General features: G+C 43.6%; 1 protein-coding gene across 1 annotated transcript in view; it reads left to right on the top strand.

Moving 5' to 3' along the window:
- SORCS1 (sortilin related VPS10 domain containing receptor 1) overlaps positions 1-17,085 on the top strand; it is a gene marked incomplete at its 5' end in the record, with an annotated part of 617,874 nt that overhangs the window by 530,093 nt on the left and 70,696 nt on the right. The window contains one exon of the mRNA XM_045291424.1: positions 1,697-1,868. Within this exon, the coding sequence (XP_045147359.1) occupies positions 1,697-1,868 (172 nt within the window). The remainder of the gene's footprint in view (positions 1-1,696; positions 1,869-17,085) is intronic.

Genomic DNA, 17,085 nt, shown 5'->3' on the forward strand with positions numbered 1-17,085 from the left:
TGCAAGCACTTTCCCGAGATTATCGCATCTGAATTTATTAAACAAGTTCTCAAGTGTTAGATGCTGAATCTCAGCAACTAAAGAAAGAGCATTTGTTAGACTTGAAGGGATTTGAAAACTCAAACACACAGGCAAAACCTGGCTCATCACCAAAAAACCCCCCAAGCCCCAAACTCACTGCCATTGAGTCAATTCTACTGCATAGTGACCCTATAGGATAGAGTAGAACTGCCCCTGTTAGTTTCTGAGACTGGAACTCTTTACAAGTGTTAGAAAACCTGGTCTTTCTCCTGGAAGCTGCCTGGTGGTTTTGAACTGCAGTTAGCAGCCGAACGAGTGGCCACTACATCTTCAGGGCTCCTACCACCAGTTGTTATTAAAAACGTTCACTGGAGCCCAGCTGCAACTATTTCTTGATGTCTTTCCTATGGTTTCATTCAGAGTACAACCTCAAAGCTCAGTAGTTTCCCCAACAACCAAACGGTCCAAGAAGCCTAAAGCATTTGTAGCCTCACCATTTGTATAAAATTATTAATCGATCTAGAGAGTAAAATTACTTTGATAGCTTCCAATTTGGGTTGTACCCCTCACCTTAGACAAGAAGACTTGGCAAATCAATATATGAAGAAATAAAGTACCTACTGTGGAGCCCACATAAACGATAATGAACCTTAAGTCATAAAGGTTAGTAATCCTAATACCACAGATTCTACCAAGCTGTAAATCTAGTAAATAAAATCCCAAACCAAACTCCCTGCCATCAAGTTAATTTCAGGTCACAGTGACCCAATTGGACAGAATAGAGCTACCCCTCTGGTTTTCTGATGCTGCAACTCTTTATGGGAGTAGAACACCTCCTCTTTTTCTCTTGGACCACCTCGTGGTTTTAAACTACTGACCTTGTAGTTTGTAGCCCAAAATCTAAGACAATACACCACAAGGGCTCCTATAATTTGAAAAATAGAGTAGACTAACCTCTAGAGTGGTCCCCACCCACCCACCCATTAACTCTGAGGCAAGTAGTATAAGCAAAAGAGTAGGAAGGATTTATTCAGTCTGTGCCCTTGACATAGGTTCTATCAGACTTGCTAGTAATGTAACTCCTCATGAAATATTGGGTAGAAACTTCCAGATTTAGCCAAGTGTTTTTGAAATACACCATCACCGGCACGTCTTATATGAAATCTAATATTGAAATCTAGTGCTGATTACTGTTACCATGGTCATCTCTCCTTTATCTGAATTGCAAACCATCATTTAGTATATATGACTTTCTTGCCACTCAAGATTTAGCCTTCGAATGATATCCTAGATGCTCTCTCTATGTGTCTGCATTGAGGTTACAAACTCATTGAGAGCAGGGATTCACTTTGTCCACACCTTTTGGGGTTCAGTTGGCTTGAACCACCTACTATGCATTTTGCATCACCACCAAATGAAGAAAGGATCCATCAGTTGATGAGCTGACTAAAAGGATAAGTGAATGAACTGGTTGGTTAACAACAGGTACAATTTCTTAATGACCAGCTTGTCATCTCTCTGTTGAGTGCTATATAGAAATTGGCTCTGATCCTCTCCGCACCATGAAAGGTGTCTGTTTATAGCCCTCTGGGCTAGATGGTAAGTCGAGCTTCAGAACTTGGGAGTGACAGGAACTAGAGGGAGCTGACCATGACTTGAGCTTCTCTCTGTTTAGGTATAGGAAGGTGGTTTCCAATAACTGCACGGATGGAGTAAGGGAACAGTACACCGCCAAACCCCAGAAGTGTCCTGGGAAGGCTCCACGGGGACTCCGCATTGTCACTTCCGATGGAAAGCTAACTGCTGAGCAAGGACACAATGTGACTCTCATGGTGCAACTGGAGGAGGTAGGGCGGGCTCCCCGCTTACCCTGGGAAGAACCCATTTTCCGGAAGACGTTGTGATTCTGTTGATCTGTTGCTCTAACCATTCTCAATGTTAAATACTAAGTATTTTTTGAAATTGTCTTCTATTTTTAATTTCTGTTTTTGATGTTGTTGCTCATGTTATTGTTTCCAATTCCCTGATGACACGTTTCTACAATTATTTTCTTTTCCTACCAGCCATACTTTCCTTTGATTTCAGGCTTTTTACCTCACAGAGTTCAGTTTGGATTTAACCTTGTCTTCTGAGAAGCTTTAGCAAAATGGTCTTCTTTGGTTTTTAAGAATAGATGAATGGTATTCTTGAAGTGAGCTTATCACACAAACTTAATGATGATACGATGTGAATCCTCCATTTTTTAGATGAAATCTTGGCTCTCCTTTTCCAGTGGTGGTGACATGCTGGTCATGTCCAGAGGACTGAGGCCAATGTGAACTTAATTGAACACAAGTTCTTGGGCAACTGACAGCTCCTATATTTTGCAGCCTCCTAAGGATAGCACCATGAGGAGCCACAATTACTCACCAAGTTATGTTGCCTGCAATCTCTGATTATGTAGCTGCTACATAAAATGGCATATAGTGTACCTTTAGAAAGTACATAGCATTTTTTTGGTCATTTGGTGAAAAAGGAGGATGTCCCTGAAGAATAAATATTTTTATTATTCGACCAGATGATCTTAGCTGCGACATTGTCTGTGCGCACCTAAATGAAGGCTAGCACTGAGTTGTGTCCTGTGAAGATTTTTAAGGGCCTTCAAAAGCCAGTCGTGACATTACAGAGGAGATCGGCAGCCCTGACTTCCAGCTGCCTCTTCAGCATCCCAATAGCTCTCAATCACTAACCCCCATGGGAATCACCCAAAGAGCTTCTTAAAGCAACGTTTTTGGTCCCCCATTCCCCAAAGATCTAATTCAGTAGGTTGGGGCAGGACCCAAGAATAGGCATTTCTAATAAGCACATAGGTTATATTCATTGTGTTTCAAAAAGAAAACAATACAAAATCAAAAAGGCCAAAGATGTTCAAGAAATCTCAGAGGTTCTAGATATGCCTGGAAAGGGGTAAAATGAAGCAGCTTAGAGCTGTTTCCTAGGGTCTGACACAACATTGTTAATATTTGAATTTCTTTTGGAAAGGTAATCATGAAATAATGAATCTGAATCTTGGGCTCAGATGATATCAATGCTTCTGGCTTGAAGACAATACACTGAAAATTAGGTTCTAACCTAAATTTCTTGTTTCTCTAAGGAGTGCCTTTCAGTCATATCCACTCTTCTAAATACTAAGTTCCCTCCAACATTCTTCCGTGGGAATTAGAAAGATAGCGGCTAATTTGGCCAATTGGGATTGCTCACGTTTCACAGAAATCATCTCTGTGGAGACTTCTGCCTGAGGCTGTGACAGGAGCTTGGAGGAGACCAAATAGATCTGCAGATGTAGTTAGCATGGGAGAGGAGGAGGGGGAGGGGAAGAGAGGAGCAGAGAGAGGGAGGAGCAGGGAGAACTGCTAAGAAGATGTGAGTAGTTAAACGTTTTTTGTTTTTGTTTCTTTCCTGAAGACATGGGGGACTCATTTGGGTGAGCCTAACCTTTCTCGCTAAGCACTCTGCTAGTTCATATGCCATGTCGAAGGGTGCGGATTCCCGTTAGAAGGCCAGACAAAAAGTGTTGACTAAATAGACCGTGGTACACTCGGACAGACCTGGGAGGATGAAACTCAGACTTCAGGGCTAACAAGGCAGCTAGGTCTCAAATTTGGGTCCCCAAGGGAAGGGAAGCATGGAGAAACAGCACAATAATACTGTTTTGCTCTTTGAAGTGTTCCCAAAGGCCTAAATGATACCAGTGAAATACAAAGTAATTACCCAGAATATATGAAGTTAAGCAAAGTTTTTGAAAGCATTACTTTTTTTTGAGAGAGAGAGACAAAAACTGAGTTCACAGATATCAAGGAGAAGAGCCCTGATACACCACTCACGTCCTAACCCTTGGATTCCTGGAAACTTCTATCCCAGGAGAAGGGAGAAGCCAGAATTGGGTCAGCCTTTCTCAACTCTGACATCCAGCCTCACATCAATTCAGCCCCTGAATGGATTAAAGTGGCTTAAGGTGGTTCACACTAAACTCTATACCGATAAAAACTAAAGTAAATATTCTTTGGATGAAAAAAATAACTAAAAATGCTAAGGGCTCTACCTAAGTTTCTTCATATTGAATGTTGAGTAGTTCATTAAAAAAGAAGCATCCCAAATTGGCAAAAAAAAACAGGAGAAAAAGAGGGAAAATAACAAACACGATCAGCAATTGTCTGAGATACCGGCTTCACCAAAATTGACCTTTAAAACAACGATGATGACTATGTTCTTGAATATAAGATCAAAAAGTTAATGCCAGGATCGTAATTAGTAGTAGCTATCAAACAGATGCTGTAGATATGAAACTAGGATCATCAAAACTAGGATCATCAAAAGCAGATGGAACTCCGGTGAGCAGCGATCAGTTCACTGGGGGAAAGGACAGTAGGAACTAGCGCAGTTGTTGCATGCAGAGGAAAGGGAAGGGGCACCGAGCAAAGAATAATGCGGCAAACGGTAAAACGTAATAACACAGTTGATAGTTAAAGTCTCATTCAGGAGAGAGAGATAAGTAGCCAAGCCTATTTTGAGAGAGATACTGGCTGAGGATTTTCAAACTGATAAAAGATATCAACACACACATTCAAAAGAATCAACAAGCTGCACGGAGAGTAAATACAAAGAAAATGCACTAAAAAGTGCATCATATTCAAACTACTGAAATCTAAAGGCATGGGGAAATGTGAAAAACTGCCCAGAAAAAGGAAAAGAGGAACAATATCTTTGATGTACGAGGGGTGGGGACAGAAAACCTCTATTATTCCAGATAGACTAGAGAAACACATTTGTAGAGACATATGTGTATAAGAAAGAGATTAATATAAAGAGTAGTTGTACATTAAGAAAACATCCCAGCCCAGTCCAGATCACGTCCATAAGTCCAATATTAGCCCATATATCCAATACCAATCTATAAATTCCTCTTCAGACTCACGAAACACATGCAATGATGCCGAATGCAGGAAAATCACAGGCCAGTGGGTGGAAAGTCTTGTGGACCCACTGGCATAAGCATCTCAGCACTGGCAGGGGTCTCCACATGGCTTCTCCAGCTCAGGGCACTAGCCTAGCTCCATGTGGTGTGTCAACTGCCGTGTCCCCCAGGGTGTGAACCTTTGTCCATAGAGAATCTCCAAGAGAGTGAGAGTGTGTCCCGCCTCCAGCGAGCTATTTATCTCCTTAGCGCCTCCAAATGAGGTCATCAAGCTGCGACCTGATTGACAGGCTAAACTCCATCCATTCACTCCTAAGTCTCAAATGGACAACAGATTATATAACTACCACAAAACCATTGAGGTAAAATAATAAGTTTTTTTCAGATTAACAAAGGCACAGAGGAGTCATAGGCGATTTCTAGACAGAGACATACTAAAGGACATTCTTCTGACAGAAGTAAATTGATCCCAAACAGTAGCACCGGAATAATGGGGGGGGATGAGCAGGATAGACATATGTGGGCAAATAGATCAAAGCTCTGCTGAGCAATAATCCCTGTCGGCTGCTCATCCAAGGACTAGGGGTTTGAACTCACCAGCCCCTCTCTTCCTAGTATCCGAGACCTGGCTATCCGCCTCCAGAAAGATTACAGGCTCGTAAGCCCAGTGGGCTGGTTCTACGCTCATATAAAGTCACTCTGAGCTGGAATCAGATTAAAGGTATACAAAAACAAAATGCTCTAAGGTCTATGAAATGTCTGCAAATGGGTAAAAGTACTTATTTATTTTAAAAACAACCAAAAACCCTGAATGAACAAATAAACCATTGCCATCAAGGTGATTCTGACTCATAGCAACCCTAAAGTATAGAGTAGAGCGGCTCAGGGTTTCCCAAATATACAGATGTACAATTTTGCTTGGTGAAAGCTAAGATTAAAGCACTTACCAATGAAGACTGCAACCTTCGCTACAGATTACACCTCCAAAGAAAGAAATCAGAAACCCTCACAGCAGGGCCAGTTATGCACCATCATGCTAAATGGAGAAAACATTGAAGTTGTCAAGGGTTTTATTTTACCTAGATCCACAAGCAATGTCCAAAGAGGCAGCACTCAGAAAACACGCTGACACATGATGACATTGGGAAAATCTGGTGCAAAAACCCTCTCTAATGGCTTAAAAAGCAAAGGTGTAATTTTGAGAGCTAACGTGCCCTTATCCCAAGCCACAGTATCTTCTCATCTGCAAGGGAAACTGGACAATCAATAAGGAAGACTGCCGACAAGTTGATGCCTTTGAATTACAGTGTTGGAGAGGAACACTCAGTCTATCCTAGACTACCAGAAGGATGAAGGACCATCAAACAAGGATGGTCAGGTGTCCCTGCGGAGCAGGGCTGCAACTTCATCTCCCCTGGAAAAGGTCGTCGTGTCTGGCAAAGTAGAGAGTCCGCGACAATGATGAAGATCCTCAGGCAGACAGACGGATCTGCACATTTTCCCCAGCATGGGCTGACGCACAGGAATGGTGGTGAGGAGGGGGACAGGCTGGGCAGTGCTTTGTTCTGTTGTCACAGGGTCACTGTAAGTTGGAACCAACCCGATGACATCTAACAACAAAAGCAACCTTGTTTATGGAGGCGAACTCTCACATCGTTATCCGGTGGAGAACGTCTCATTAGCAGCGAAGTGCTTTGACCCCCGTGCCACTTGCTCCCATTAGACACCAAAATGCGCTGAATGTCTGTTGTACTATTCAGAGGAAGAGGAAAAGAATGGCCCACTATCAAGCTGTTGGTAGGGGAATGTGAATGATATTTTATAGGCTTGGTTAATAAAAAAAACAAACACAAAAAAGAACAGGGAAAAATAATACAGGTGAAGCTACTGGGAAATAAAAAAGCAGTTAGTAACCATCTAAATATTCTCATAATATATACTTTCTGATTTCTGTGCCTTGTATAAAAGTGTATACACCCACAATCATGAGCATCCTGTGCGTTCTTCTGTAGCATACTCTATGACCCAGTATTTGTCCACATAAATATATAAAGCCAAACTCATTGCTCTCTGATCTATTCTCACTCATGGCCACCCTAGAAGGTTCTCAACACTAACATGTTACGGGAAGCTGACTAGCTGCCACATTGATCACCCACAGAACAGCGGGTGGGGGTGAACTGACCTTTGGGTCACAAGTTGCCCACTTTGACCACTGTGCCTCCGGTGCCGAAGTATATGCTCATCGAAAACGCCTACAGGTGTGCATCAAAATTACGTGCGTAGCAGCAGAATTCCTAAGAGCTCCAAACTGAAGTAACTCAGTTTGCTGAGTTTGAAGTAACTCAATATGCTCAGGGGAAAATAAAGTATATTTCACAATGGAATACCATATAAATGAAACCAAGCCCACTGCCACCTTATCATTTCCCACTCACAGGGACCCTCGAGGACAGAGAAAACCTGCTCTGTAGGGTGTCAGAGGCTGTAATCATTATGGAAGCAGCCAACCACCCCTCGCTCCTGCAGAACCACCGGTGGTTTCAAACCACAGCCTTTGGGGCTACCAGTTCAATGCTGAACCCACCGCACTTCCCAGGCCCCTTTGGAATACAGAGCCATGAAAAAAGCAAAAACTGAACTAACAAAAACTATATCTCCCTGTAAAGATGAGTCTCACACCCAATAAGCTAAATGCATCATAGTGAAAGCATATATTTTATGATTCTGTTTCCTTACATTGAAGAATAGGCAGACATAACCTACAGTGATAGAAAGGAGAATAATTGTTACCATTAGCGGGATGCTGAGCGGAGGGTGCTTAAGTCGGGTCCTGAAGTGCTGGTTATTTTTTTTTTCTCTTGGAGTGTGTGGCAGCCAACAGGTATGGTGACTACATCAAACTTCACTGTGCAGTTAACGATGAGGGAACAAATTTTCTGTAGCTATGTTCTACTTCATCCATAAGTTCACCTAAAAATTATTTTGACATTTGAGTGAGATACAGTACTCCTGTTATATCTTTGGAAAAGAAATAAGAAAAGTAAACCTTTTAATCATTGTTTCTTAAGTCAGCCTTTGAGAGATTCACACAGAAGGATTCGTTTTCCTGGCAAATCTTCTGCCCTATATTGACCTGCGCGGTGACTGTACTGGAGAGATTTTGTCTCACATACTGTGGACATGTTATCAGGAGAGACCAGTCCCTGGAGAGGGACGCCATACTTGAGAAATTGGAGGGCCAGTGAAGAAGAGGACGAGCCTCAAGGAGATGGGTTGACACCGTGACTGCACCAATAGGTTCAAAGATAGGAATGCCCGTGAGGCTGACGCAAAGGCGGGCCTTGTGGAGCTGTTGTACATTGGGTTGCTGTGAGTTGTAACCAGTTCCAAAGTACCTGACAGCAACAAACATAGAAGCCAAACAATTTATTCAGAAAAACCACATCTTCTCAAGCAGGGCGTGTTTCTGCTGGGGCAGGCATCAGCATTGATATGGCAAGATATGGAAATCTAAAACATGAATTCACTCGGTTCAACCTCACTGAGGTCAGCCCTGACCTTGGTTCAAATGATGGAGAACATGCTCCCCAGGCAGGGCTACACTCAGCTCCCGTCCACTCCGCTTTCCCGGTAACAAAGATCATCAGGCATATCGAAGCAGGCCCAGTGATGTGGGAACAGATTGGAGAATCTGGTTCTAAATGTGTGAATTCATGCCTCCTGGGAGCAGTGGGGAGAAAAAAGTGTAGCAAGTCAGTTTGTTCCGCTTGAGTGGGCAAAGCTACCACAGAAGCGCTAAAATCTGTTGCGTTCAGCTGTCGGAGCTGGTCCCTGCATGTTCTTGCCTCGTGGCGCAGAGCACCAAGCCCAGAGGCCCATGCCCACATTAGGAGGCCCTGGAGAGCTCAGCTTGGATGGGGAGGTTCTGGGCTATATTTAAAAAAAAATCATTTTATTGGGTGCTCATACAACTCAACACAATCCATACATCCATCTATTATGTCAAGCACATTTGTACATTTGTTGTCATCATCATTTTCAAAACATTTTCTTTCTACTTGAGCCCTTGGTATCACCTCCTCGTTTTTCCCCTCCCTCCCCCACCCTTCCTCCCTTACAAACCCTTGATAATTTAGAGAGTATTATTATTTTGTCATCTCTTACACTGTCCGATGTCTCCCTTCACCCACTTTTCTGTTGTCCATCCCCCATGGAGGAGCTGATATGTAGATCATTGTGATCAGGTTAGCCTGCCTCCTGCCCTTTCTATTGCAATTCTGTGGCAGAAAGGACCAGTTTCTGGGAATGAAGTTCACACCATTCCACAGGCTCCCTTGAGACCGGTGGCCGGTGGCAGGGCATTCTGCTAATCGGCATCTTCTTTGACAGCAGTCAATACATCAGCCAGATTTTCTTCCAAACTTTTCTGAGACTACCCACAGCAAAGTGAGATTCCAAATGCCCACCTCCTTGCAACGTGTCTTTACTGAATGCCTACTGCATGTCTGGCATTGCTTTGCTGACTCCAACGGATATTGGGAGACTTAAGCTAAGTGGGCAGCACTCCTGGTGTTAAGAATCCCTATTAACCAAGCTACCCAATGGCGGGCATGGGAATTACCCTATACTAATTTTGAAATGAGATCAGAAACAAAAACAAAGCAGTCTGGCATGCACTAATGGCTGGGCAGCCTGAGACCACTACCCGTTTGAATTTGAAGCTGCTGAATGTATTGAGAACGCACCAATGGTTCCTTGCCTTTTCCCTGGTGTCCTGAAATATTTCTCAGGACCCCAAGGTCCAACCCCAAGGCTGAACAAGGTTGAACAAGGGCCAAAGGGACCCAAAAGTTCCTGCTTGCCCTTGATCTTAAACCATGTGTGATTAAAGCTCAGTTGAGCAGAAGACACCCCCCCCCCAATGTGTGAACTTATGTCTTATTTTGGACACCACCGAATCTTGTGCCTCTTTATCTCTTGGTTTACATGTGGTTACATTTGCTGCTGTGGTCTAATCTTCCAACTATAGACCTACATTGGATTCAGGGCTGACAGAGCCTCCTTTCTTGGTCTTCAGGTGCGTGCACAGGAAGCTACTTGGTGTAGGTTCAATCTCCTCTGCCTCTGAAGGACCTGCTCCCCCCAGTGGTTAGATGTGTGTGGGTACTTGTATATCTGTGTTGTTTTTTTTCCAAAAACCCTTTCTACTAAATGCTTCACTTGTGTAGTGTGTTTTTATCTAGGTGTTGAAGTAGTTTGTCAAGGTTTGGGGTTAATTAGGACCTCTGCCATCTCAAGTCCTAAATAAAAATGTAACTGTATGAAGTAGAGAGTGCTAAATGCTTTCTATGTATTCAAAACAAAAAGACTATATATACATATGTGTGTGTAAAGTTTTCTTTTTGACATTTCCCCATAAGCTTTACATACTATCATGTAGCAATCTTTCTGTTCATGGTTCCTGCTCCAAATGTTTTACTTCCCTTTCCCTTGCTTCCCTGATTGGTAGGCACTCAATGAATGTGTGCTTATTTGGAAAGGCTCCCCAGAAGAGTATAGACATAAAGCTCAAACCTGAAAGGGGAAAAAAAGACTGAGAATTTGCATAGCATCCCACAAGCCTACCACACATCTTCCTCTAAACCCTTAATCCTGCTCTTTGTCCTGCGCTAGCTTAAGTCCTGCTTCTAACATAAGAATATCAATGAAAGCATTTGCTAGAAACAAAACAGAGAACTGCATATTGACAGAAGATAATTAAAGGCAGGGCACATGGAAATTGGCTGTAACTCTATGTACTATCATAGGATGCACCTGAGCCAGAATGTTGTAGATTGAATATGTGCAAGAAATGGAATATCTGCCTTCAAATAGCAAAAATCAAAACAACAATAACAACAAAAAAACCCCACCCTTTAAATCCAGGTAACTCTGTACATAGCACTGCTCCCAACACCCCATAGCTCAGCGCACTTGACATGTTGTGCGGGAACTTGGCGTTGTTGGGTGTCATCCAATTGTTTGCACCCTGGAGCAACCCGATGCACAACAGAGCAAAATACCGCCGGGCCCTGCCCCATCCTTACAATTGTTCCTGTGCCTGAGCCCATGGTTGTAGCCCATTTGGAGGGTCTTCCTCTTTTTAGGGGCCCCTCAACTCTACAAAAGATGGCATCCTTCTCCAGGGACTGATCTCTCTGGCAGACATGTCCAAAGTAGGTAAGACACACTCGCCATCCTTGGCTCTAAGGAGCAGAACTCTGGCTGTACTTCTTCCAAGACAGAGGGGCCTTCCCTTCTAGCCGTCCATGGAACATTCAATAGTCCTGGCCAGCACCACAACTGAGATGCATCTAGCCCTCTTCAGGCTTCCTTACTCAACGTCCAGCTTTCATCTGCATGTGAGGCAATGGGAAATACTATGGGTTGGGCACCCGAGTCCTCACAATATGATCATTGTTTTCAATATTCTAAAGGAAACGTGTGTAGCAGGTTTACTTAAGGCAACTTATTTTGGGATCTCTTGACTGCTGCTGCTTCCATACGCATTGATTTGTGGACCCAAGAAGGACAAAATTCTTGACAACATCAACCTTTTCTCCATTCATCATGATGTTCCCTGTTGGTCCATTGGTGGGAATGCTGGTCTTCTTCACATTGAGTTGAAATTCATCCTGAAGGCTGCATTAAGAGAACTACTTAACTCTGCTGAGATTAAGAAATGGTGGGTCTACTACTTTCAGAGTTCTCTCTAAGTGTACTCGAATCTAAGAGCCTTTATTAGAAGCATCAAGGCAAGGGGGCAGTCAAGGTTCCAACCCAGAGTCATTATGGTAGATCCAGAAATAATACATGTACATTATATACTTGTATATGTGTATTGCTGATGTTAGCTGTCACACTTCCCTAGCTCTCAGTGACCCCACGAACACCTGGATCAGACCACAGTGCTTTACAGGACTTTTACTGGCTGATTTTCACAAGGAGGTTCCCAGGCCTTTCTTTATAATGCATGCATTGCTGTCACCAGCAAGCACTTCCTGATGAAAATCAAAGACTGCAGATTTCAGTATGGCTTGCAACTAAGTCTAAAGAAAACAAAAGTCCCCCTAACTGGACCCATAGCTAACACCATGATAAAAAGAAAAGATTGACGTTGGCAAGGATTTTATTTTACTTGGATCTGTGATCACTATTCCTGGAAGCAGCAATTAAATAACCAAATGATAGATTGCATTGGGTGGATACACTGCAACCCATCTCTTTAAAGTGGTACGGAGCAAAGACGGCACTTGGAGGACTAGGGTACACCTGACCTGAGTCATGGTATTTTCAGTCACTTCATCTGCATGTGAAAGCTGGACGGTGAATAGAGAAGACCACAGAGGAACTGATGATTTGAATAATGGCGTTGGCAAGGAATATTGGAAGTACCATGGACAGTCAAGAAGAATAATCAAATTTTATTTTACAGTCTGATGTTTTTTAGAACTGAGAATAGTGAGAGACTTTGTCTCATGGTCAGCGGATATGTTACCAGGAGAGACCAGTCTCTGGCAAGGACATATTTTTTTAATATTAAATCATTTTATTGGGGGTTCTTGCAGATATTAAAACAATCTATTAATCAATTATATCATGCAAACTTTTACATATGTTGCCATCGTCATTTTCAAAACATCTTCCCACTTGACCTCTTTGATATAAGCTCTTTTTACCCTTCCTCCCCAACCCTGCCACCCTTGTAAACCCTTAATAAGTTATAAATTATTATTATTTTTCATATCTTACAACAACCACTATTATTCATCCTCCTTGAGGGGGTGTCAACATCCATCATTGTTATCAGCTCCCCTATACCTCCTTCATGGAATCATTACTCCCATTACTGTTTCTGCCCTAGATTCCATGTCAACAGCTCTTATCTGTACCAATGTACATATTCCGCTCTACCAGGATTTGTGGGTAAAACTGGGGTCATGATCATGAGGAGGAGGAAGAATTAAAGAACTAGAGGAATATTGTGTGTTTCATCCGTGCTGTGCTGCACCCTGAATGAATCATTCCTTCTGTGTGTCCCTTCTGTGAGTGAATGTCCAATTATCAACAGATGGGCTTGGGGGTCTCCATTCTTAGCCCTCTCCTTCACATCCATATAATTGTTTGGTTTTGGTTTTCGAATAACTATTCTCGTCAATACCGGCACAAAGGCAGGTGTACTTCTTCCATCTGGGCTTTGTTGTCTGGCAAGGACATTATACTTGGTAGTGGGTCAATGAACAAGATGAGGACCCTCAATGAGATGGATTGATGCAGTGATTACAACAATGGATTCAGACTTAGCAGTGATTGTAAGTATGGTGCATGACTGGGCAGTGTTTCATTCTAGTGTGCATCGGGTTACTATGAGTCTGAACTGATTCAATGGTACTTAGCCACAATAGCAACATTGCTGTTACTATAAGGTAGAGAACAAGTAATCCAGAGGCCAACTAAGGAGGATGAGGAGGAATCCATGAAGTTGGGTCTAAAAGAAACCAATTTTCCTACCATACCTGAATTTTAGAAAAACCTATGTATTTGCACTGAGACCCACGTATCCAATGGGGGGTGGGATCTGTCTGGGGACTTGTTCAAGATGATGCCCTCTGGCTCACTAATGAGCTCCTAATGAGCCTATAGGCTTTACGTGCGATCACTGGGTTTCCAGGAGAAATCCGATGAGAGGGCCTGAAGGAGCCGCATGGACGGAGAAGGGCCTAATCAGTCTTAAGAAGGCAACACCACCAATTTGGAAGGCATTCATTTGCGAAGACTGCTAGGCAGAAGTAGTGTCTGCATGTTACGGAAGATAATTAAATCTGTTTTAAACAGCTGTAAGAATAAAGAGATGCAATTCACTGCATAATTTAAGACTTTCAAATTAAATCTGAGGCAAGAGACTAAAATTAAAACTTTGATCTATATCTCATTGTTTTAATACTTCAATTTACATACAAAGCCTGGAACTTAATAAGGAAAATTCATGATTACAACTTTGTCTGTGAGATTTAACTCCAAACTGTGAGGCTGCAGCCTCCCTAGCTGGGTTGCAAGGTATCCATGATTCCACATACATCAAAATACTAAAGAGCCCAAAAGTAACCACACTGGACTTATGCTCCATCAGTACTGCAGGATGTGGCCAAACACGGGATGGTAGAGGTGGCGTCTCTGGATAAAATTTTCTGTGAGATATTCATTTGCCTGAATCCCTGGAAGAATCTGACCTACGTTTTCCTCTGGAGAAAAGACCGCTTGGGCCTCCTTGAGGGGGCACAGAAAGTTAGCAGGCAATGTTAAGGGGGCAGCAGGTAGCTGTCCCTAAGCCAGCTCCGATCTCTGCTGTTTTCTCCTGCCCCACCAGGGAGCGGAAGTTGGTTTCAATGAGCCCTGGAGATTTAAGAGGCTTTCTCATGCATTATTCTTTACTCCATTTGGCTTTATTCTCTTTGACTCTAGCAAGGTAATTGAGCCACTTCATTTCTTCTCCCTTGTTGCTTGGGTTGAAAAGAAAGGAAGGGAATGAGGCAGGCAATGCCCCGTGGTTGTCATCAGCCAGAGATCACATGTCTAAAGTTCAGGTCGAGTTGGTTCGGCTTTCTAAGACTTTGTTTTTCTTTCTCCTTAGTGCGGGTCTACCTCTCTTTGGGGAATTGCTCTTCTGTACGGTCAGGTTTGCAGAGAGGCACGCAGTTTGTTCTGACATGCAAAGGGAGCTGTCTGCCTCAGGAGAGAGACTTGGGCTTCAGAGAAGATCCAGTTACTGGAGTCAGGCAATCGACTTCAGTTCAGACTTTCGGTCTCTGAGGTTCTGGAAGCCTGATGCCCCACTTCATCCACCTGGGTGGCCACCGGCCTTGAGTTAGGGGTCCACCCCATCACACAGTTCTTGCTGGAATGTGGAACTTGTTTCTGGGTGTGTATTTTATCATCCGCTATTCCATGATTCTGCCGCAGCCCTTCACTCCTCATGCTACCCCACCATGGATGGACAGTGGGGGTCTCCACCAGGTGACAACAGCCCTGATTGTGTGTGGCATCTTCACCTCAGATGGTTTTGTGGCCTGAAGGGATGTCACAATGTATGTGTATAGTCAGTTATACCAATCACACGAATAATAGTCATTGAAAAAATCAGATTTCCTGTACAGATAACAAAATTGAGGTCCGCGTACAAAATGCTTCTCAAAGGGCAGATGATTGGGTCTTCTTACTCCCAGGTGACCGGCCGCCTTTTGTAAGGTATCTCTCCCACATCGAACTTGAACACCAAGAACGCGTCTCAATAAACTCACTTCAATGTCACAATAACTTACTCATTTGCGAAAGGGATGGCGCAGGTATGTCGGAGTAGGAAAGCTCCATTTCATTGACGTCCTCCCAGTGTTTGCTGCTGGATGAATGAAGAAATGTTTTGTTTCATTTTCTGGATTAAAAAAAAAATTTTTTTTGGCGTTCAATATACGAGGAACAAACATTTAACATTTCAACACACTCCTCAGATGTACGCTTCAGTGACAATAACATTTCATCTTCTTTTCCAACCATTGTTCTTATTCAGAGCCAGTTTTTCTACCCCATTAACACAATTCTCTCCCTTTACCCCTCTCTCCTATTCTTTTCTGGGAACCACTTCCCTCTTCTAGATATTTCTTGTGGGTGGGATCTCAAGATATTTGTCTTCTTGTGACTGACTTATTTCACTCAAGGCCATCTTTTAGCATTCATCAAACAAAGCCAAACCCCACATATCTGCCGTGTGCCGAATTGTGGTGGCTCGCACATTCTGTGCTGTGGAAGCTGTGCCGTTGGTCTCTCAAACACCAGCAGGGCTGTTCACCCATGGGGAACCAGTTTCAATCGAGCTTCCAGAATAAGAATAGACGAAGAAGAAATAGGCTGTCAACTTCTGAGGGATTAGCCACTGAAACTTTATGAATTGCAGTGGAAAATTGTCAGCCGTAGTGCTGAAAGATAGGTGCTGCTTAGGAGTGAGGGCGGCAAGACCTCATCTCCCTCTGGGCAGGAAGCATGTGTGACATCTGCCTTCACCCACAATAGGGAGGGGGGTGCGGGGACAGCTTCATTGCAGCAGGGAATGCGGCCAGAAGGCATTGCCTGATTGGAAAACCTGCAGTTATTACAAAATGATGATTGTTAGGCTGGTGCGGGATCTGGTGATATTGGGCACAGCATGGCTGTGAATGGGCACCGATTCTAGGACCCCTAATGACCACATTTTCTAGGCTCATCCGTCTCAGGACCTCTTTTCTCATCAAGGCTAAGTCATATCCCATTGTACATGGGGGCTTCAAGAAGTCCATGGAAAGATGGAATAAAAAGATAGTGGAATTTTCCCATGAACTTTTTAGCCTCCCCTCTGTCTGTCTGTAGCACGTTTTGTTTATCCATTCATCTGTTGCTTGAAAGCTATTCTAAAATGTTGACTGCATAATGCCAAAAACATACTGTTCCATGCTGTCAGGGTAAGTTATTATTGTGTGTCTGCCTGTGTGTATGTGTGTGTGTGCCTGTGTGTGTGTGTGTGTGTGTGTGTGTGTGTTTGGGGGGGGAGGTGGCCAGGCCATCTACCTGAGCTGAGAAGAGAGCCGACCACAAGAGATGCTCACGATGCTCCCCTGACTCTTCCAAGCAGAAGGAAGTGAACCCAGTCTGAGCTCCACCAGTGCCAGGCAGTTCCTAAGTCTTTTCCGATGGAGCAGTGTATTCAGATGCCGCTCTGGCCCTGGAGTTAGGCATTCACCCACACCGTCATTTTGTAGACAGGAAGGTTTTAACGAACTTGAACCTGGTCAAGCAGATTTCACATCACTGCTGCCCTTCTGTATCTTGCAGGCCACAGTCCAGGATGAGGCTGGGAGCCAGCCTCAGGAACCCCTCTGGGGGAGGTTCCCAGTCCCTCAAAGCCCCTGCCTCCCTGGGGGTCAGGCCTGGGCCTGCTTGTGACCCGGGAGCATGTGAATAGGAACCATTTCTTCCTTTGCACTCTCTCCGCTCTCTACCTGCTGGACTAGCATGGCACCCCTGCTTTGTGAGCAGGGAGA

This window comes from Echinops telfairi, unplaced genomic scaffold (genome assembly GCF_000313985.2).
Source record: "Echinops telfairi isolate 266 unplaced genomic scaffold, ASM31398v2 ScPeMD7_70;HRSCAF=299, whole genome shotgun sequence".
NCBI classification, from domain to species: domain Eukaryota; kingdom Metazoa; phylum Chordata; class Mammalia; order Afrosoricida; family Tenrecidae; genus Echinops; species Echinops telfairi.